The following is a 23,300-nucleotide window of genomic DNA, read 5'->3' as shown; positions in this document are numbered from 1 at the left end:
CACAAGGAGCCAAGTTTACTGCTAGTATTATGCTACCTGCTGAAATTAAGAAGAAAGGAGTGTAGTAGTAGAAGTAAAATACACTGTGTAAAACTTGATTTCTATTCTGCAAGGCAAAACTCCCTTAGTGGTAAAATATGTGATATGGAGTAAAGTATATTAGACTTTCTACTATGCATCTCACCATATAAACTTGTCCAAACTGAGACCCCCCCCCCCGTTTAAGAACACTCCATTAACACTTCCTGCACGTTACGTCTCAGGTTGGCAATGTAAAACTGCATTTGGAGACATAAAATTCAACCTGTGGGCAAGGAAACTCATATTGAATAAAAATTAAAGAATAAAAAAATCCTAGAAAATAATAGCAGAAGACCAGTTTTCTTTTATTCTGTTACTTCTTCATACTAATAAAAAAGCGAAAAAATCAAGGGATTTTTTTAAGAATTTTTATTGACAGTTTTACTAAGTAATCCTTAATAAATAAAGTCTTGAGCAGCTCTCAAGACACCTCTTTGCTTCTTGGTTTTGTATGATGCGCAAAAAGAGAAATTGCATTAAGTTCTTGGCATGCTCACTGTAATGCAAGAACTTGTTGCTTATCCTCCAGAATTTCTTCTTCATCATCCATTTGGCTTTCATCCCAGCCCCTTAAAAGAAACATATCACAGTGATTTTCAGCAGCTCAAATTCCTCAAGCTACTCTGCTTTAAGCTTTAGTGACATATGTTCACACACGTGGAACTAAAAGGCATGAAAATAACTTTTGCTCTATATTTTGCAAGTATACATACATTAGTAGCTACTATATTCATTTTTTCCCCCTCAGTTTGTGTCATGTACATTTTCACCTCTTAAACAAGTAGGAAGTAAATAATATTGTCGCTTTTGTGCTTTAATAGATCCTAGAACAGGTAAGTTAGGAAAGTGGGTCTCATTTATACCATCTGCACTATTTGCAAATATCGTTTAGTTTTCTACTGACCTGCAATTTCAATATTACGAACAATTATAAAAAACAAACAAACAAACAACTCAATAAACCAAATAACCACAAATCTCTGGATCACCTGTATTCACATAGCATGTAGTTAACCTCGCAGTGTCTGACTGACCCTTAGTAGTTACAAAATCATAGTAAGAAAGCTATGACAGACAGAACTTAAAGGAAATTCTTTGTTTCCAGCCACCTCCTTAGTCTCCAAGGCAATAAAACAGATATATCATAGATGATGGTGAGTTAAATCTTATTGGCTCACCTGTTCACAACTGCCCTTTCTAAAGGTACCTTACGACCAAAGAACTTCGATTTCTAATAGACGTACTTTATAAATCTCAGTGCTGTATATTAACAAAAGCTAATACAGCAACCTGGTCTAGTGGGAGGTGTCCCTGCCCACGGCAGAGGGGTTGGAACTGGATGATCTTTAAGGTCCCTTCCAACCCAAACCACTCTACCATTCTATGAAAAAAACCCAAAACACCATAATCCCAAAATTTGTAGTCTCAACAAAAAAATATATCACTTAATTCTTAATCTGAGCTGCCTGGGAGCACTGGCTTAGAACACCAAAATACAAAATAGGTCATGCTGACATTTGTAATCAGCGTGTAAAGTACAATCATAAAGTCAAGACTGTCTTTATTTCAGTTCTGGCAAAATGTTTGGCATATTGAGCATTTTACAATATCATAAAACCAAGTTTAACTTACCTGAGAGTATCAACTCTGCTTTGGTCTTTTAGTTCCAGGCTTTTACAGAAATCTGTTGTATTTCTACATGTCTTCTCTGAGTGTCTGCTGGAGAAGGTTACATCTTCCAAAGTTAAGCTGTAACGTTTTTCAGGACCTGAAGTATTTTAGGTCATTTCAGGAACACATGTAAACAAAAAAAATGCAGTATCTACACTATCAATTTCAAAGAATTCCACAGTATCGACAAAAACTTGCCATTAAGTCTCAAAACAACTCTAGCTGATGAAGGATGTCACTACAAACCCTCCAATAAGTTACTGTATCATTAGAAGTCATGGAAAGGGTTTGCTTCCAAGACGTTTATGGCAGTTGAGTATGAAACCTTATATAATAGGGCCCACTATTACCAATGCGACTCAAAATACCGCAGCAAACGTAGAACTTGGGTAGCTGACTAATGGTAGTATGTATTTAAAACGGAGCAACAGGATATATCCCACATCCACCAATATAAAAAGATGCTCAACTGGGATCACAGTCTGTGCTCCTTATACAACAGACATGCATGTTACTAGTTTCCCAACTAGCTCTCTGCTATTCACTTATAAATAAGTGAAAAGTATTCCAAGAAATTGGAACAAAAAGGGAGAGAAAGAATGGGACAGTTCAACAGTAACTTCCCTCCCTACTCTTCTCTGAGCATATTTCATCATCAATGTTAATCCTTCAAGCATTAACAAAAGGAACTCTTCCAAACACAAGGGTTTTGATGAGTACGTATCAAAAAAGGAAGGACAGCTGTCCTGAAGCGTGGTATTTGGAAGCCTCAGAGAAGAGCTGTATGAAAAAAATACAGTGTAGTCTAAGGTAAAAAACATTTTACAAGATAGAACACTCTTGAATCCAGACTACTTTTGTTTACTGAAAATGCATCACAGCCAAGACCTGCCAGTCTAAACGCACCATAGCAACTCAGAAGGGAGGGACCAAGTTAAAGCCCAAGAGATGCAGTTTATCAAGGCTGCTTATGGCACAAAGTGTTTAGACACTTGACCTATCTCCTCATTGAGATGGAGCAGAAGCATCCCAATCTTTTTTTCCAGTATTGAAAGAACAAAACCAGAACTCACTCGTTCTGTTCAACGGTAATCAACTGACCTTGGCTGCCTGCCACTGTTCCCACACACACACACACCACCTTCCCAAAAAACAAGGAGGTGGTCTTCAAAGGCAGAGGAAAGGGGGTTGAGTCAAACCCAAAATGAGGGCTAATACTGTATTTATTATGCTTTATTAGTGGCAGTTCTCGTGAGGACAGATTTATAAAGTTTCCTGTCCATCTTTTCCCCTTCTTGCTATCCTTGCATCAAATGTAGCTTCTAACTACACCTGGGGTGTTCATTATTAAACATCCAAGCAAAGAATACTTATTTAAATGAAATTCATGATCTGAAATAGTACCTAGCATGTCTTGCAGATTTCTGCAGCAAAAATGCAAGAGGTAAAATTTCAAGAAAATTGTACGGGGTTAAAAAAAAGTTGCACAAAACATTTTGCTTCTACTAAATAAAGGGTAAGTTGAAGTATGATTGAACAGAAATAAATCACTGTTCAACCACAAAGAAGTCTTGTATCACCAAATGGTTTAGGTCATTTTTGCACCAAAATCAGTTAAGATCTGAAAAGGCAAATGAAATAGCTACTTGTTTTCATTATGTTACTTCTAAACACGAGGGGAAAAAAAAAAAAACCCAAACCAAACAGTATTGTCACTTACCTGTATAACTTAATAATTCTTTTTCCAGAATAAGTAGGGCTTCTTGGTCAGCAATATATTCCCAAAGATACTCATCTTGTTTAGTTATATCAATGCACTTGGGTTTTGATATCTCAGTGTTAACTCTTAACATATGCATGGATGAACTCTTTGGCCTTGGCTGGGTGTTTGTTGGACATTTTCCAGTCAGTTCATAGTGTAGCACATTTGTCGACCAAGGTCTTCTAGAATCATTCCCTGAAATAACAGAAAAGGTCACAACTACTAAGAATTCAAGATTTTACACAAAGAGAATTTGATCTCAGCTCATTAATGACATTAACTGCAGTTAAAATTATTAATTTATTTGAACAGATTATTAATTTTGCTTAAGATTGTGAATTAATAAATTTTAATAAGAGGGTTACAATTATATTGGGAAGTAGCACCTCACACCTTAGGGGCATTTTTCAGAAAAAAAAAAAATTTGATTTATATATTATGTGCAATGGCACAAATTTGGGGGCAGGGGAGAGACTGAAAATGTGTGTAGAAAGCTTAAAACTTTGGTTCTGTCTTTTTTTTTTTTTAATTTAAGGCAACATGAATAAAATATAGACACTTTTGAGATTTTTTTCTGGGATACCAAATTGACAGTTTCAATTTCTGCACATAGTGTTTTTAAAATTAAAATGCCAAACTGGTTGCTTAAGATGAGAAATAACGTAAGGTACATTTCTTCAGATGGAGACAGTTGAAATTGAGAAAAGTAACTAAAAAGTGCATATGCAGTTATGCATTACTTGTTTCCTTCTTTCTTATCATTCACGTAATAAGACTTATTTCAGTAGGATGAGGAAATCTTTTATTAGATCAAAACCATATTGTACTAGATGCTGCAAAACACACAGTAATACATAATCTTGTTCTAGATAAAATTATTATGTAAATAATCAAGCTAAGAGGGAATTAATGGGGTAGAAGCAGGAGTAGAAACTAAGCACAATAAAAAGCATTATTAGTGACAGCTGTAAAGAGAAATTTTTAACTAAAAACACCGTTCTTATGAAAACAATGCCATACACCCAAAATACAAATACATAGATGAAGATACAAAAATGACCTGAATTCAGCAGAATCATCACAAGCACTTCTACTTTTTACCTACGAAAAATTAACCTGTTAGAGGAGGATCTCAAAGCTGTTCTATCCTTACCTGAGTATGACCTCCATTCTACCAGAGGATAAATTCTATTTTGAGTCTCCAAACCACTTGAAAGTCTATTCAGCTGACTTTCTAAGACACCTTGAACTACAGAGTCATCAGCATATTCACTTAAACTCCTTTCAGTAACCCACTTTCCATCTCCTGAAATAAAAAAGTATTAGAGGAAATCATTTGTAGGTTTTGTGTTAATATGCATTTACTGTTACTCTATTTGCTACATTTAATGTATGTGATTTAAAGGAGTCATACAACAAATTTTCTACACATATGTAAAAAAAATCATATCTAACACACTAACAAACTTAAATTCAAGTGATATACTCGATCAAATTAACATTCATGTTCAGCAAGCATTTCACATGTTTCATATACACCATTAAAAGCAACAGGATAATGATATGTTTTGTGTGTGTGATTTATATTATGCACAAACAAAAGCTGACATTCCTACTGGAACCAAATTCTCAGGGATATAAAGAAGCATATAAATCTATGGCATTATGTTATGTAATTTACCTCAAGGTAGTAAGTTTATTTTATCCTTCCACAGCACCAGTTGTGTGTGTTGGCATGACTGTTACCTGAAGTGACTTCTAAAAGTAAGCTAGAACCAAGTTACACAAAGATAAGGACATCTTACAACAACGGTGGTAAACGTATATATTGTTTGAGGACTTAATTCATACACCATTACCTGGAAACAGGATACTACTGTCCACAGGGCTAGAGTCAGCACACAGCGGAGAATGTGCTTCAAGCGTTACTTGTTCACAGTTTGCACCTACAAAGAAACCTTCAAGTCCCCAATACCGCGTAGAAATAGATTTCTGCCTTTTGGCTACATCCTGTAACTTGAATAAAACCCAAATATATTAGAAATAGGAAAAGAAACAGGAAACTTCCTAAATTGCTCTTGCAAGTTTATATTAGTAAAATGTTCATAAAACTTTGAATGATACTGATAGCCTGGTGTAATAGATATTCATAAGGATAATGGTTTTGTATGACATATGCTTTAAAATCCTATAAACTTCAGTTGCTAATGATATGAGAGCTTGACTCTATTCTTCCACTGCGGATATGAAAAGCAATTTGTCTTGGTTTGTTTTCACTTGTCTTTGTGTACATCATGTACAGTAATACTGTTCAACAATGACTCCAGATATAATGTCCCAACTTCCTCCCTGATTTTTTTTGCTTTCAATTATATTTTCAGCAAAAGAACATTTGAATAATTCAGGTTACATAAGAGTACCTACAATTTTTGGCATTCAGTCGAGAGGTGAAGTGACATTGATACTAACATGGGAAGAGCTGCCTTCTCCCCCAACACATTTTTTTTTGTTGTCTGTTCTTTCATTCGTTTTTATTTTTTGAACATCAATAGAAGACTGACAATACAAAGTGGAAAGCAGAGGCCTTCATTCCCTACATATGAAATATGGCAGGCAGTGACAATCCCCTGATTGAAACTGTATTCTTAATTGCTTTGGGGTGGGGCTCCTGGGGGAGAATGGGGAAAAGCTGTAGAGTATTTAATGGTAACCATATAACTATCACTATCTCTAAACCGATTCAGGAACATGGTACGTTGCCTCGTGCTAAACTGGGAAAGTAGGCTAAGTAACATAGTTTATCTATTTAGCAACCAAAGATAAAATATTTTACCAATGAACACTTTGTAATTACAGGCAAAACCAAACTCTGACTACTGCAGACACCGTCCAGTTCTTGTGAATCTTTATTGGTTTTCTGCAGCTGTGTCTCAAGGAGATACTTGTTGCTTATTAGTTCAGTAGGGTTAGAGAACTTCTCAGGTAGTTCACAGGAGCTAAGTGATCTTCTCATAGTCTTTAGTTTAATACCCTCCTTTTGCACTGCGTTTCTTCCAAGACAGCTGCAGTCAACCATTTTTTCTACAATCAAATAATGAAAATAGGATAATTTTTTTTAATGGAAATTAATATGAATTATAACATGCAAGTCTGCTGTATTTTCTTCATGAACTTAAAATATGAAACCTCCACTGAAATTATCCCTAAGCCATAAAATGAGCTCACAGCTTTGAGATTACTGTCACAGCAGATGCCTATAATAGCAAAATAGCTCACGCAGCGCATCAAATTGTGGTCAAGGGACCTGCATGGGTCAGGGAACGGTACATAATTTAACAATCTTTAATTGTTTTTTTTTAGACAACCATCATAGTTGACTACCACATCCCTTCCCTTATGAGAATGATATAACTGTATACGCTTGCGTACATCATACTAGTAACTTTCAAAATTTACCTTGAGAAACTTCTTTAGAAGAAATGGGGTTTCTGTCAAGAGGAAGAGGTGAAGAAAAATATTGAGTATCAGCTGTGGACATTAAATGACTTTCTCATTAGGCCTACAAGCTTCTCTTTGCAAAAGGTCTTGTACTGTGTCATTCTGATCTGCAACTGATGAACCACTTTGAAACCCAGGAAGGAGGAAAGACTAGAAGAATACAATATAACAAAACAGATCACATCTAATCATAAATAAATTCTGGGAGATCAGAAGAATTGCAGATGTACCATTAATTATTAGGACTCTTCGTTTTGCCTGGAGTTAAACAACTAGTCAAATGAGAGTACCTTAGAAGTACATAACACTGATCAATTATCAACTTGCCTGTATGCTAGTTCCTGCTTCTACTGAGATAAGAACATACAAAAGAGAAATGCTATCTATAATTCAGGGCGTAAACACATAAAGAAATGTATTTTACATGGTTTAACATTGGAGTGATTAAGCAAACAAAATAGAGAAATTTCAGAGTGATCTCTCTCTAGTTACATGTAATTAATACATCTTGGCTGCTCGCTGAAAAAGTCGAAGACGGAGACTTACTGTTCACTAACTTTAATGGTAAACATGCCACATGCCCATTAACTGCCAAACTGTTCTTGGAAACTCTTACAAATTAGTCATCGAATCATTAGGTCATTCAAATGAAAACTTTCAAGCAGAAAACCAGCAATCACAGACAGGATCTTGGAAGAATTGTAAAGGAAGGGAAAGCAGTAACTAAGTGTCATGACACCAGCATAGTCTGTGTCTTGCACCAAGGATGAGAGGACGTGTATCTTAACCATGCCTTAAAACAATTTACGATCAGAGATTCTCCCTATTCATATGAAGTACGACTGCCTGCAAATAAAAGCACATGTTATTTAGAAGTGTAACTGTCAGAAGATGGTTTACTCCCTTTTCTCTTCCAAACAATCTCTGCATTTCCAATACCTTACAAACTGCTTCGGTGGTTCACCTTTTCCTTCCTTATTCATTCCCATAGTCCCAGCTTCCATCAAAAAAAAGTTAGATGATTCTTCCAAGTCCTTGCCACAAGACTAATTAAAAAAAAAAAAGAAACCATATTCAGCAATAGATTAAAATTAAAATAACCACATTAACTCAAGTCATTAAAAGTCTGCAGATTTTATTTTTGTTTAGATTTTGTATAGTAAGGGTCCCTGGACACAAGAGGAAAAATTTACAGGGAAACTTTGGAAAGATAAATTTTACACATTAGTATGGAAAAGACAAAAATACACCTTTTAAAATTAAAAATTATTTAGCTGTTGGCACTTTAAATATTTAACAGATCAACATTTAAACAAATCACTTAGGATCACTGTGAAGATTCATGAAGTTCTTTATTACAGACTTACATCATCAAGGAACTCAATTTTCAAAGATGACTCTGAACTTTCAGCAATAGTGTTGGGTACTTCCTCTCTGAAAACAGATGTCCAATATCTCCTCACCTCTTCAACTACGAAATATAGTTAATTTAATGCATTTCATTTTTTCCTGTTCAAGATTCAGTTATACAAATGCGAACTTTTTATTTATTATGAAATACCATAAATTTCTCCTTTCATTATTGTTACTTTAAGCAGAAACCGCTTAAGTATGTAATTGTTCAGCAATCCCAGCAAAAAAAAAAATCTCAAGTATTTAATAGTTAGATTCAATAAACAGAAATCTTTTACACCTGTTAAGTCATTGACATCTTCATCATCTCCTCCAGTCACAGCCTGGTGTACACTTAGTGTTTGCGCAGGCCTTGAATCTTTAATGCAACTACCAGAAATTTGATCAACAGGAGTTCTAAAAAAGGAAGAGAAACCAATCTTAAAAAGTCATCTTTTTTTTTTTTTTATTTCTGTAATATCACAGTCATTCCAAAAAAAAAAAAACCCACAAAAAAACCCCAAACAAAACCACACACACATTATTTACCGCAGCAGTATTAGCTGCTCCTTAAAAGCAGCAACTCTTCTTAATTTCATTAAGATGACCTCACACCTCAGGGACTAACAGCCCAACTCTAATGTTTATAAACATGTCCTGAAGATCATACTTCCTTTTCTCTACAAAACTCCTGTAGCAAATTGCCCCAAATCAAGCAGTCAAGTATCATTACCAATCTTCAAACACTACAACAAACTGATAGCAAAGAGAATCCTTCCAACTACTACTCCCTCTGCAGTAATTCTGGAATATTAAGTCATCAAGTCTGGTTATAACAGTTATTGTATCAAAGTAAAGCACACTGTATACAGCCATCTTAACTCTTGATAATATATCTAATATTTCAATAGCAGTAACAAAAATTCCATTGAAACCTTTAAGTAGTTCTGACTTCTTTCATTGGTGCCAGCAACTTCAACAATACCTTCTGTATTTCTTAAGCAAGAGTTTCTCCATGTAGCTCAGGCCATCGTTCTTGAATTCAATTTGGACAGGTTCCTTCATAACAGTAAGATCAGTCTGTACCTCACAAATTCCCACAGATTCTATTGGAATTATTTAAAACAGATTTATGCAGCTATTCAGATTTATAAACTTGCCATTTAACTACCTTATTTTTGAATGAATGTCGCATTAGTAGTCTATGCCTAGCTAAGTCTTTGCATAATTCCAAAATTCAAATGGCCAGCAGTATTCTATTTACACAACACAGCAGTGGGTGTAGGCAGTAAAACCTTATCCCATCATTTCACAGGAAAGAAGAAAAAAAAAAAAAGAGGAAAACAAAGAAATCAGTATAATATTTTTTATACAAAAACCACACAAAGAACAAACACCATCCATGGACTACAGGAAAGAGGCTAGCTTCCACAAATCCAATCAGACAACAGGGTTTTTTTTCATATTTTTCCATGCATACTTCAACTGACTGCATCTTTTCACCAGGACAAAGAAATATTAAGAGTCTATGGAAGGCAAGCAGAAAATATAGTTGGATATAACATACAAAATCCTGAGCCATGCACATCCCTTTTCTCAGTTAAAAGCTGTAACATTAAGCTCAAGCATTATAGTTCATATTAAAGTCTCATGTGAGAAACAATGCCACAGCAAAGTACAGAGACACAAGCTAAATAATCTGGCCAACACCACAGTTCATTAAAAGAACTGGGATAAACACTAATCTGCACATTATTAATAAAAACTTCAGAGATCGTTGTTAATTCATGAAGGAACACAGAGAGAAAACTTAAGAACCATTTAATATTCTAAAAGAACATCTACCTTCACTAATCAAAAGTCTGCTAACTCACCAAGATGTTTCCTAATGTTTTTAAAATGCAATTAAAATGGAAAAAAAACCATACCTGATAGGACCTCACTGGAATGCAGTTGTTCTCTGTGATCACGATTACCTTTTCTCCATTGAAGCAAAGCTTCCTGAAAAGACTTAGCAGATTCCTCCTCATTAAATGTACCATTTAGTAATAATCCTCCATCCTGATTTTCAAGGCCTGTACAGGTTGATTCTGAGGACAGTTCCTAAATCAGTTCCACAACATAATTAATAGAGCGCTTCTGATGACAATCCTCCCCCCTGTTACATACAATAGCAACAACATTTTTGGTATCAGTTACGGAAGTACAGCACCCTGTTTTCTGGGCTTAGTCTACCTACCCTGCTAATGAAGATCACTCAGTTTTTATGTGGTCTTGCTCACAACTAAATTGCGCTGTTCAATCGAGAGCAAAGTGAGAAAAACAAAAAAAGCTTGTACAAGCACACAAAAAACCACATTTAACTTAAATGCTTTTAGTAGGCAGAAAGCAGTAGCCACATCCCATGTGCAGGATGGATATCATGTCGACAGACACGAACAGGGGTGGATGCAAGTCTGATCTCACACTTGGCACACTGCGTAAAAACTTCAGGCCACTATCGAAGATGTCCAAAACAATAAGAAGAATATTTTTTTTCTGAACTGTACGCTACCTCAGCACTGCCTACTGACGCTAGCAGAGATGAAAACTTGTCTGATGTTACCTGATGCTTGCTATTTACTTTCTGTTCCTCATGATTAATTTTCGATTCGTTCAGATTTACTTCCTTCATGAAGTGATTGACTTCCAATTTTCCAACATGTATATCAGCTTCTGTCTGTTAATGAAACATTATGAAACCATTAATTTATTATAAACACACTCAAACATTCCACCAAATACCATATTAAAAGCAGGGAGGTAACCACATATTGAAGAGCGATGGCGAAATACACACATAATAATGTCAATAATCAGTAGTATGTACGTGTGCGAGCAAAAATTCAATAATCTGAATATTCCATTAGGTACTACAAAGGACAGACTAAGTGAGGTGTTTAATGCAGCACATATCATATACACAAATTTATGAGCTATGTACTTTATTAATGAAGTTCTGCTTACTGAAGCTTTTCAGTAGACAGAAGCACACCTGCAGAGGTCAACAGGAGGAAAATGTTCATTTAAGGAACTAACTGGAATACCCATTCACACACAAAAAATAGTCCAGGCAAGTCCAAACTATAATGAACTAGATGAGTTTGAAAATAGCTACAGAAGAAGAATAACAGTTTTATTCACACTGGGACTTTACTGATTTGCAACCTTCATTAGAACAAAGAAAATTACCGTGGAAATGTAATATGAAGGTTTTGATTGTCAACTCTTGAATGATTATCAAGCAAAAACAAACAAGCAAACAAAAATTATGTTCATCCTTTCCCTGTGTCCCCTCCCAATGCACAGAGACCAGAAGGAAAGATTCTTTGTCTACAAAAACCTAAAGTAAGGAACACATTCTTGCCACGAAAACACAAGAGCAGTAAGATACAGGCAGAAAGTGTAATCGGAAAGAGTCAAAGCAGCAAAACCAGAATGTACTTACATCTCCTCCTTTCCACCTGCTCTAGACTCTAATCAACTCTGTGACTTTGCAGTTGCTGTTGCACATTAAACATTACTTGTAACATGCCAGCGAGCATGCAATGCAGGGAGACTGACCACTTTAAACGGCCATTACTTTTGCCTTTTGCAGTCTTCCTCTGATTCTTATACTGCTATACAGGGTGAATAAGGTCCAGAGTTCACTGTATAACACACGTGCTTTGTCTTTTTTCTCAAACCTAATAGTCCATAATCATCCATAATTGATAGCAAATATTTATTCCCTAACAACACCGACACACAGAGATCACAGAAGTACATACGTAAAGAGAAAAAGAGGAATTTCTCTCGTAACAGCCCCCCTCCTTGGCTCATTCTGTTTCCTATGGCACATGCATTCAAAAGTAAATAGCTGAAGATTGTGTTCTTTTTCACCACATGAACAAAATGATCTTAGCATTACAGTAGAATTCAGTAGAAGTCACGTTCCTTCGAAGAAGATAATTTTAGTGATGTAGCTTCATACATCTGCTCCCTTTGAGCAAGCATAGTTGCATTATGCATGGTTCCTTCCAGTACTCTGGCACATATACCATGCAGATAACAGCAGATCAATACTTGAAAGGCTCACCCTGCTGTGTTATTTCTATAAACATCTTCATTGAGATTTTGCTGAATTGCTTCAAAATACTTATGCAAGAATTGCAAAACTGATTTTAGAGCATACTTGGAAAGCTTATTTGTTTTAGCCTCGTGTTAAACTTCCCAGCAGCTGAACTCAATGCTAATTTTCTCCTACTTTGATGGCTAGCATCTCTCTCTGCCCTCTTTTGTTAGCTCCCTTTAATAACAGTGGAAGTTTCCAATTAGTTTCAGAGTAGGACTGGAGAGAATAAGATAAGTGAAAGGGTGTGTGGGGGGTAGAATCAAGACAACTTAAAGTGGAATTATCCTGATGCAGATGGAGCAATCACAGCATTCCATGATTCTCAGTTTAAATTCTTGTATTCTTCCAATGAACCAGCCTTTATTCCCCCACAATAAATTCCAACATCTCAATCCAGTTTGTTTATCACCAGAAATGAGATAAATGCTTTAAATATATATGTGTGCATCTAAAAGAGAATGCACTACAATTGTCAAGATTTATCATTGTTATGTTACTATTGTTACCACCTAGTTTTCAGTTCTAGGTTTAAAAGTTCTGCTACAGTCTATTAAAAAAAAAAATCCTAAACAGCCTGCATTTAGATGTGTTTGGTGAAATATTTTTATATCCATGCAAAACAGCTCATGGAAAAACTTTTATGTCGACTGCATAACGCAGGATAACACATCATCCCAAAAAGAGGATTTATTGCTGGCTATTTGTTACTTACAGGATGGTGTATCCTTCTGTAACTGCCTTAAATTCTCACCTGAATTTTTTTTTCCATCAAATGATGTAATCTTTCTACTAATATACTACAAGCAAGGATCATTTTGACAAAGATGTATTTACTAGAGCAGTAGTTTTGACAATTTACTACAGTACTCAAAGGATTATATTTCTGGGAAGAATGAATGAGATAAATATATTTTAGCGGGATAACAGAATAACATATCCAGTGACATTATCGACAAGTAAAATTTGCCTTCAAGAAAATCTCATACGGTAGAACTGACATAGTTTAATAACATACACTTAATCAAGGCCCTATCTTCATTTTCTACATTTATGTTAGCTTGCAGTTTCACAATAAAGTAACTTTGAGTCTTTGTAATCATAACATTGACATAGAAATCCAAACATTTTTTCATAAAAAATTCCTGACACGCTTTTCTTTGATTCATTAAGTCCAGCTATAAAGCAGTTATCATTAACATAGGAATGAAAGAAAATGAAAACAAGCATAATAATACATATTTGAAAAGGTATTAAGAGAAGCAAATCACAGCATTTATCAAAATCAAACTTGGAATAACCTTAGAACAGAAACAGTGGTTTTGTCCAAAAGTTAAAATCCAAAATGCACGTACAATTTGGTGCAAAAAAAGACTTGTTACAACCAATTTATGAAATGCAATCAAATATAACACATGAGAAACTTAAGTTTGTTAGAATTAAGTGTTATACAATAATTCTAGGAGGAATCTTTACTACCCTAATTATAAAATTATAAAATTTTTATTGTTTCATAACAGATATGACTCAAAGTTTTATGTTAGAAAGTGAATATTACTGAGCTGAATAATAAAACTACACACAAGTCTCCACTGTACTGTAAAACATTTTACTTTCATCACAGTTTATTCCTTTGTGAGTGGAATCCAAGTATGAAAGAATCAGGAATGCTGAAAGTGGCATCTGACAGAACAGACATAATTCTAAATAGGAATTCAGACAGTTTCAAGCTTACTTATAACAATATTTAAGTGGCAGTTAACATGGACTTAAATATACTCACAAGGGTATATAATTGCCTTTGACAAATGAACAAACACCTTTTAGTAGTTACAATTTTTTTTTCCAAAATACTAGACATCCAACAATTTGGAAAAGTCTCAAACAATATACCAATAATAATAACTCAAAGAGCCTGTGTAAAAATCTCCTGACCCAGTTACAGATCTCCAACCACAAAACACTACTATTGGTTCAATTTAACTCAGTTTTCCGTGAGGCACGCATAACTATAAAATCCATCAAGGCACAAGAAAAGAGAGCATGATTTGTTTCTCAATATGATAGAATGGTTTGGGTTGAAAGAGACCTTAAATCATAGAATCATAGAATTGCTGAGGTTGGAAGGGACCTTTAAGATCATCAAGTCCAACCATTAACCTACCCTGACAAAAACCACCATGTCCCTAAGTACCACATCTACCCTTTTTTTAAACACCTCCAGGGATGGTGAATCCACCACCTCCCTGGGCAGCCTATTCCAATGTTTAATAACCCTTTCAGTGAAAAACTGTTTCCTAATATCCAATCCAAACCTCCCCTGACATACGGGAAGAGATCATCTAGTTCCAACCCCCCTGCCCTGGGCAGGGACACCTCCCACCAGACCAGGTTGCTCCAAGCCCTATACAGCCTGGCCTTGAACACCTCCAGGGATGGGGCAGCCACAGCTTCCCTGGGCAACCTGGGCCAGCAACCCTCACAGTAAAGAATTTCTTCCTAATATCTAATCTAAATCTTCCCTCTTTCAGTTTAAAACTATTACCCCTTGTTCTATCGCTCCACTCCCTGACAAAGAGTCCCCATCTCTCCTGTAGGCCCTTTAGGGACTGGAAGGGGCTCTAAGGTCTCCCCGGAGCCTTCGCTTCTCCAGGCTGAACAACCCCAACACGTATCAACCCAAATATGTACTGCATAAAACAGCTGTGCTATTTGCTTCTACGAAAACTTTTTTTTTTAACTAAAAAAACTTTCTACTGAAAGTCACGTGTGATAGTGTGAAAGTAATCCCTTTGTCACCTAAGCATTGTGAAAACAATGCCTTGTTATCCACCAGCGCTGCCCTACTCTTACAAGTGCTGTTCATGACCTACGAGCCTTCCTGCGGTCAGGAATGAGGTACTCAGCAGCACAGCTTCATCTAAGGGGAGGGGGAGGCGTTAAGGAGAAAGCATCAGAGCGCTTCAGTTCATCCCAGAAGTGACGATTTCTAGCCCAGCCCCTACTCCAAACGCCTGACCTGAACACCCGGGGGAAAGGAGCCGCTGTGCCGGGAGGAGCCGCCGCCGGTGAGCGCGGGCAGGGCCGAGCCGGGCCCGGCGGGAGCCTCCCGCGGGGGCGCAGCGCCTCCTGGCGGCCCGACCCGGCACGGCGGCCCCGCGCGGGGCGGGCGGCTCCTCCCGGGGAAAGCTGCGCTTTTCCAGGGAAAACCATGAAAAACGCACACAAACACGGTATCTGCTCCCTTGGGTTTGAGCGTTAGCACCTCCAACTTCCTCATTTTGCCATAAACGCAATACAAGTATATCATGGCATGTGTTGGGGGTGAATCTTTGTGAGAGATGCTACTTTTTGAGAATAAAAATGTTATTTTCTGCATTTATTAATTAAATATTATTTTCTACTCTATTTGCACAGGTTACTTCAAAACCAGAATACTATGGGGCTACATCCTATTTTGGAGGCTAGGTTTCCTATTTACACTTGTTAAAAGGCAAACAATCTCTCCATTAAATATAAATGACCTAATAGTTGATGACAGCAATTTCCACTCTACCATAGGCAGCAAGTGCTGGCTCAGAAAGCAATCAGAATTAAAAATGCACCCTGGTGCTTATCAAAGTATTTAAAATTACAAAATATTCACAGGCCACTCAATTTTGCCCTATTTGCCTGAAAACATACATCTTCTTTTAATCATATGGCAGTGTTCTTTATTTAAGTAAGAGATCAGTCTTCTTCAGGCACAGTCACATGCTGGGCAAATTAATAAAAATACAGCTTAAAGAAACTCTCTGTTAAAGAACTGGTAACAGTTCTGATAACAGAACCATTTAATCTGTTTCCCTGCCATTCAGGGAGATCAGTATATAAAACCTCCTTTTACTTTATGTGCACTAAATAGTTATCACAAAGAGAAATACTAAAATTAAAGTGGATACCACCAATACATTTTGGGAAACAGGTGAAAAAAACCCTATTACTTTAATTTCAATTCCATCAAGATAAGATATTTAAATAAAGTAGGATCAAATTAATCCCAAATACGTAAGTAATTTTTTCCTGTTTTTAAGTTGATATGGCACCTCAAGCTGACCATCTTAAGAGAAGTCTTATTTTTCCCAGCAGAGCAAACTGGAAAACAATGTATTAAAAAACTTCACCAGAATAGCTAAGGCTAAAAGCTCAAATGAGCTCCTTGACCGTATGATTTCAAAGCAGCAATACTGCCATCAAAATGATTCCTTGTTACGGAAGGGGCGGAGGCAGCTCATATGCTGACTTCCACAGACTACCATCATCCAACTGCATCGTACAGAAAAACTAACGTACAGAAAGCTGACCTCAGATTTAGGCCGCTCCTGTGTTTTAGGCATGTGCATACGTATTTCCATATACAGATCGCTTCACGAAGGTGCCTGAAAGTGAATTCCAGGTCAAACAGCTTGTCTTTACAGCTTCCACTCTGAATAAACCCAAGGTAATTCATTTTACAACATATTATACTATATTTTTATATATATATATATATGTCTAGATACTGCTACAAGCTACTATATATGCACATTATATTCTGTTGCTATAGAGTTGATTTCTAAACCACTTCCTTACCAGCAGCTCACTCTTAATTTCATGTAGTCCACATGCTACCCCCTTCACTTCAGATTTTTCATGAGCTACAGCATTTGCCATTTCATGCTTAAGTGTTTCTTTCACTGGATCTGAAAAAAAGAAAAAAAAAGAAAAAAAAGAAAAACAAACAACAAACCAAGTACTCCGGTCTCTGATTTCTTTATTGCTTAATTGCAGCAGCCTCCAAGAACCAGATGCTCTACCAGAAGTTTCTGAGTTTTTATTTAGTTAACAAAGATGCCTTTACCTTGAATCTGTTCTTTGAGTATTTGCAACTTCACCTTTCCTGAAGAAACCTACGTGGAAGAATATTTATATATATATATAAGGTGCTAAAGAAAATAAATATAAGTGTAACTTTTATAGACCTAAAATGTTACTCTTTCTAGGAAAACAGCTAAGCATGTATTTAAAGAGAAAACTCCATGTATTGTGCATGACAGCCATTAAGTCTGTGATCAGTTTCCCGCCCCATTCATGAAATGACACTGTCCTTGTTTGCCCAGCCAGGTCCGTAGCGAGGGTTTTCCACAAGCGTACACCTGCAGAACTTTCATAACCATGGTGACTCAAGCTCAAATGTCAACCAGTGAAGTCTAGAGGACACTCCTCATTACCCTTCTATGATCTAGAACCCCAATAACTAATCATTTTCAACAATTTTGCTCCTCAGTTTTTCCCTGCAAACAGTGCACACTGCACCCTCGCATCTCACCCCCCACACTCTTACGCACCTGCAGGAATTTTAATTTTGCCCTTTTGAAAATTCTGCCCCATGCATCTTCTGCTTTGCCATCACTGCTGAAATCTGAAGTCTTTGAAGTAGTAACAGCTCTGAGTTACTTGTCTCAGAGAAGGGGAAAGAGGTGGGTTAAAGGAAACCTTTTCATTCCAATCCTCTCTTCTACTCACAGGCAACTAGGCAATTTCATTGAAATTGAGTATGTTGGCTGAGAAGACCTTCACACCAAACTGCTGCTGCTTCAAAAGACTTCAAATAGCAACTGCTATGGCTTAGTCTGAAGTTGTCACTGTCTTGTTTTTCTCTTCAGACTTACATAAGTTTTATTTCAGCCAGTTTCAAGTGCTCTCTCTTAATTAACAGCTCTCATTTCAACATAGCATACATAGCTTGGCTTCCAGAAATAAAAAACCAAAAACGTAAGAGAAAACTCTCTATGTCCCACTCAGTCCAATTTGCATGCCTCTCCAGACACATCAATGTCCGCTAAAGGAAGGAATGAGGAAATATCTCTAAGTTGAATGAGTTTGGATTTGGGGATCCCCTACTGATTTTTCATATTAATTCATTGAACAAATAAAGAACATAAGCTCTGTTATCACAATCGGTATTGTAACAGCAGTCGTGAACATTATTTCACAATGGATACACCTAATGCTTGCTTCCATGATGTATAAAGCCTCGAGGACAAGAACCTAAGCTATTAAAACAATGAATTCATTTCACCACAGAATGAAACAGTAAGACTAGGTTATTATAGTTGGAAGTGATAACACTCCCTACACGGTCCATTCTTCAGCTACTTACAAATTTGACCGACTTTTACCATTCCCACACATCTGCCTTATCCTTAATATTTTTTGAGAGTTTGAGCAAACTTGCCCAAGTCATTTCCAAAAGGAAATAAGACCAAAATACTCCATCGTGTACATATTAAAAAGAGAACAAAATTTTTAATCACTTCACAGGAAAGTTCTACATCCGCCTTTAGGACTGAGCAAAGATGTCATAAAATGAGAGTCAATTGATACACCTAATCCACACTTTAAATCACTCAGAAGCATTCAATCTCAGTCCAAGAGGATGGACCGAGCCCAATCCTTGTCCAAGAGAATGCTTCAAAAATCTGTTTAACCCACACTTGACTGACTAACATCAGCCCTCAGGGTACGAATGTAGGACTTTTCCAGCTGCTGTGGACCAAGTGGCAAATTGGGATCTCAGTCTCCTTCTGTACTTACTGAAAGAAATTCAGAAGCATCATAAGAAAGATTATAAGACATGCAGAAGTGTGTGTGTACGGAAGAGAATGAATCAGAGACATATGGGAGTTCTACTGTGAATGGAGATGCCATGACACAGTGACTGAGTTAAAGAAAAAGCTTTAAGTGTAGTCTTTTTTAATGTTGTGGGCCCTTCTCATAGCTTTTATCTGTGAAGATAGAGAAGTTGTACTCAAAACTTGAAACCTTGTATTTCAGATTCATAACAGACATTAGACATTTGAAAGATAGGCTCACAATGATTTCCATCGCTACCAAATTAGACACTTACTGTAGAAGCAATTATAATTCACTGTCTATTGCAATTAAAAAAACAACAGATCACTAAACAGAACTTGATGTTCCTCCAGCTCAAAGGGAAACATAAGCTTGGCATGGGAAAATAAACAAACAGAAGTTTTACTCAGAAGGTGCTTAACCTTTTAAAGTATTTAAAATTCCCATGTTCTGTAGCATAGATGTTCTAAATCTTGTTTTGTTTTAAATAGCTTTACCTGCAAACATATTGATAGTTTACTACCTTATTATTGCTTGCTTTGCTTTGTGACAAAACTCGGGCTTGGACGGTCATTGGTCCTGCCTGTCCAGACTTCCAACGATAAGCACTTGATTTCCTATAAACCAAGAGCAAGAAAGAACTTACAAATTACATCTTCTGTAAGCAAGGTTTTCCTTTAGGTTTTTAAATATGAACAGAGCATCACAAAAATAAAACGCCTGTCTATAGGATCATCAATTCCCCAAAACACAAACATCTCCCTTCCATTGAAACCTGCTTCACATATACTTTCATAGTAGTAAATACATCAAATGTATAAAAAAGTACTTATTTTTAGACCATCAAATTGGTCTATGTCTTTAAAAGTAAGAAAATACCATCAATTCTCTAAGATTGGCTTTAGAAGAATAAAAATGTAACGGAAGTACAAGTTAGATAACTCTTTGTTGTCCCAATTTACTCTGGGGCATTCATCCAGCACAGCTATAACGCATCACCTTTTAATAAGCCAGGAACACATACCTACAATTAAGACTTCAGTGAATATCGGTTTTGAAATTGACTACTATGACAAACATGAAAGATAGCAGGGAAGAATTTAAGACTAAGAGATTAAACAGTGATTTTCAGCTTTAGCACACCGCATAATACACTACTGCATAATATTTAGCAAGTGTTTAAATGACTGACTGACTTTGTTCTACAGAAAACCAAATGTAGAGCTAAACAAACTAAAGCATACAAAACAAAGGGTAAGGAAAACATGTAGGAGGGAAGAGGGATGATCTTCCCATGAGTGGTGCAAACACCAATGATACCTGTCATTTGAACTCACCATAACAACACTATCATTGTTTGCAGGTACAAGGCCATGAGAACAATACAAGAACAACTGCATGAGAACAATATAGGGGGAAAAAAAGTGCCACACGCTATTTGGAAAACACTGCCTCAACAGCTCATGCAAAAGTTTACAGAGCTGCAACCAGCAGGCCCTTAGCAGTACCAAGACTAAGGCACTAAGGCATCCAAGGCACTTGCATCTCCAGCGAAAAATCATGTCAGGCAGTAGTACAAAGAAATGGAAGCAGATGTTTCAGAGATTTGCTAAAATTCAGAGTGAGCCAGCAACAGAGCTGAGATTGAAATTTCTACCCTAGCACTTGCTTCATTACATTATGCTTAGTTTCCAAGCCATGCTTCCATCATGCAGAAAATGTCTGAGAAGCTACATAGATGCATACAAAACAGGATCAAAGCACTATTAAGAACAGCATCCTCTTTAAAAATGTCAGAAATAAGACAGAAATAGTGCAAGAGAAACTACTTTCTGTCTCCTGCTTTAAAACTAAGGTGACAAATCCAGTCAGACAGGGGAAAAAGGAAGAGGGAATAAATGAGAAAAAGGGATCTCTGCCGCTGAAGGAATATTCCTGCCAAGACAGATTTGAAAGCTTACTTCTTAAAAAAAAAAAAAAAATTCACATGAGAGTTTAAAAGTAAGAAAGTCATAGGGTAGCAAGTTTAACATTGGGAAGAAAGATTGGAGAGAGTAGACTGAACACTACTGTGTATTCCAAACTTTCAAGAGATCCCATCTGGGGCAGGAGGAGGTGTGGAGGGAGCATCTCATTGGATTCCTTTTTTTGAAATAGAAATTTAACCTACCTTCTCTCTTCTTTTTCTCTGTTCATGTTTGACCGTAGTTGCTCCAACTTCTTCTCCATCTCTTTGTTTTCTGTTTCTAACTGCACTTTCTCCAACTGCAGTTCTCTGATAGTTCTGGAGAAGTTAAAGTAGTAAAATATTCATTAGAAATTACATGAAAGTAAAGCACCTAAAGATGTTTAAAGCAGCGAGAAAAAAAGTTGTAAAATTTGTCATTAAAGGCACGTCACTCTTCTATTTCCCAACAAGACCAAAAACAGTTCTGGAAAATTTAGGGCAGGTCAGGTGCAAACTCCTTGGACACAAGAACTCGTTACAGAGGGGTATGCTGACAGTGATATGGCTACTCAGATATAAGCTTTAGAGTGGCCAACATAAAATTGATACAATTGTGTCTGCATTCAGACAGTTTTGTTGATGAAATATATTCAAATCAACTATCCCAGTGAATCCCTTAGTATTGTTTGTTTACAAAGTATATACGTTAGATATACAGCATTATAAGACCGATAACTTACTCAGAAAATACATTAAAGCCTAAGAAAATAAAGGCTTAAGGATAAAAGCATAGGGAAAATACTAGAAAAAAAAACACATCATGATTTTTCTTGCTCACACACAAATAAGCTCTTCTACTTAATGTTACATTAAAACTTATTAAAAATTATGAAAAAACACCTCTATCAAAATCAGATAAAATGCACTTACTTTGCCTTTAATCTCACCGAGGTTCCAGTTTTTGAGCCTGGGAGTATTACAAAAGCATTGATGTTCATGATTCCCAGTATAATCTCTTCTAAAAAAAAGAATTTCAATGATCTACAGTTAGCAACCTGTTGAAATGGGAATTTGATTGAAATTAAAACAGTAAAAGAAGGAAGGAAATAGAGTGCAGAACTCGTTTATATGAAGTGTGAATAAAATACTAGAGCAACTCTAAATTACGTTTAAATGTAATAAAAAGTTTTCCTTTCAGTTATGATACCTGGGAAAAGATTTACTTGTATGTTTCATTTGGGCAGTCCCCTAAAGTTTGATGAAAGCAGTTTAATATTAAATAAAACACAGCTTTCTTGATCCAGACCCATAGAGAGCACAGAGAAGGAGAAAACTGTATCAATGGCTATGAAGTCAAACCATCTCAAATGTTTTGGAAAGATAAATAAATGTCTTGTGTCATATACAAATAGATGCAAAAGAATACAATAACTTGCAGAGCAGAATTATTCTCTACCCTCAAACTTCAAGACAGTGGTATTTTAAAGACAATTTTTTTCCCCAGGTTGTAAAATACTTTTCCAACAAGCAAGTTCATACAGCAGAGTCCAAACTGGAGCTAAATATCCATAGCATCGCTGCACTAGAATGTTTGCATTATAACTAGTACTGACTAAGCAGGCTGCTGTAAGAAACATGCCAACAATCAATGTCAAGCACAGTGCCAAAGCTGAACATTTACTTGTGCTGCTGGGATGCATATGGAAAAGGAAAAAAAACTTTATTGGCCAGAGACTTACAGCTGACAGGACGTTTGGAAACTATTCTTCAACTGTTGGCTATCAGATTCCAGCTGAAAGCAGGACCTAAATGAAATGATGTGGAGAAGAGTAGTATTTGAAAGACATCAAATGTATAACTGAGCTCAAGAGCAGAAGCTCAGCTGCCTGCTCGCACATAAATCTGAAAATAACCATTAATACAGTTAAAATGTGTCCAAATAATACTTCCATCCATGAGGCAAAACGCACGTCAATTGCACATTATGAACAGTTAAAACATCTGGTCCCACAGAACCTAAAAGCAATGACGTTTCAGTGCTGACAGAAAGGTCAGATGTGCGCACAAAACACGTTTCTTACTGTGATGGAAAAACCAAGTACTCCATTCTTTCTTACCATTTCAAAACACTTATTTTTTTGATC

General features: G+C 36.4%; 1 protein-coding gene across 1 annotated transcript; it reads right to left on the bottom strand.

The window, feature by feature from the left end:
- Window positions 1-516: 516 nt before the first annotated feature.
- Window positions 517-22,911, bottom strand: ZBBX (zinc finger B-box domain containing). Its single transcript, XM_054206513.1, has 19 exons — window positions 22,896-22,911; window positions 22,087-22,174; window positions 21,379-21,492; window positions 19,732-19,825; window positions 17,434-17,482; window positions 17,166-17,275; window positions 10,959-11,123; window positions 10,333-10,507; window positions 9,390-9,510; window positions 8,706-8,821; window positions 8,380-8,483; window positions 7,952-8,058; window positions 6,971-7,002; window positions 6,348-6,595; window positions 5,374-5,530; window positions 4,668-4,820; window positions 3,473-3,709; window positions 1,714-1,849; window positions 517-650 (listed from the first exon to the last, which is right to left on the bottom strand). The coding sequence occupies exons 2-19, from the start codon at window positions 22,152-22,154 to the stop codon at window positions 575-577; spliced, it is 2,262 nt and encodes a 753-aa protein (XP_054062488.1). The 5' UTR covers window positions 22,155-22,174; window positions 22,896-22,911; the 3' UTR covers window positions 517-574.
- Between the last annotated feature and the right edge of the window lie 389 nt (window positions 22,912-23,300).

The sequence above is a fragment of the Rissa tridactyla genome, chromosome 6, assembly GCF_028500815.1.
Source record: "Rissa tridactyla isolate bRisTri1 chromosome 6, bRisTri1.patW.cur.20221130, whole genome shotgun sequence".
Classification (NCBI taxonomy): Eukaryota; Metazoa; Chordata; class Aves; order Charadriiformes; family Laridae; genus Rissa; species Rissa tridactyla.
Note: the sequence above shows the minus strand (reverse complement) of the source record. Positions and strands in the feature narration are given on the sequence as shown.

What these genes read in the sequence shown, in the direction of transcription:
- ZBBX (XM_054206513.1), bottom strand. Translation starts at nt 22,154, where the DNA reads ATGAACATCAATGCTTTTGTAATACTCCCAGGCTCAAAAACTGGAACC. An exon ending in AGATGTCAATGACTTAACAG is followed by an intron (nt 8,484 to 8,705) that starts GTGTAAAAGATT and finishes TATATTTCGTAG; the next exon opens with TTGAAGAGGTGAGGAGATAT. An exon ending in CAGTAGTATCCTGTTTCCAG is followed by an intron (nt 4,821 to 5,373) that starts GTAATGGTGTAT and finishes TTTTTATTTCAG; the next exon opens with GAGATGGAAAGTGGGTTACT.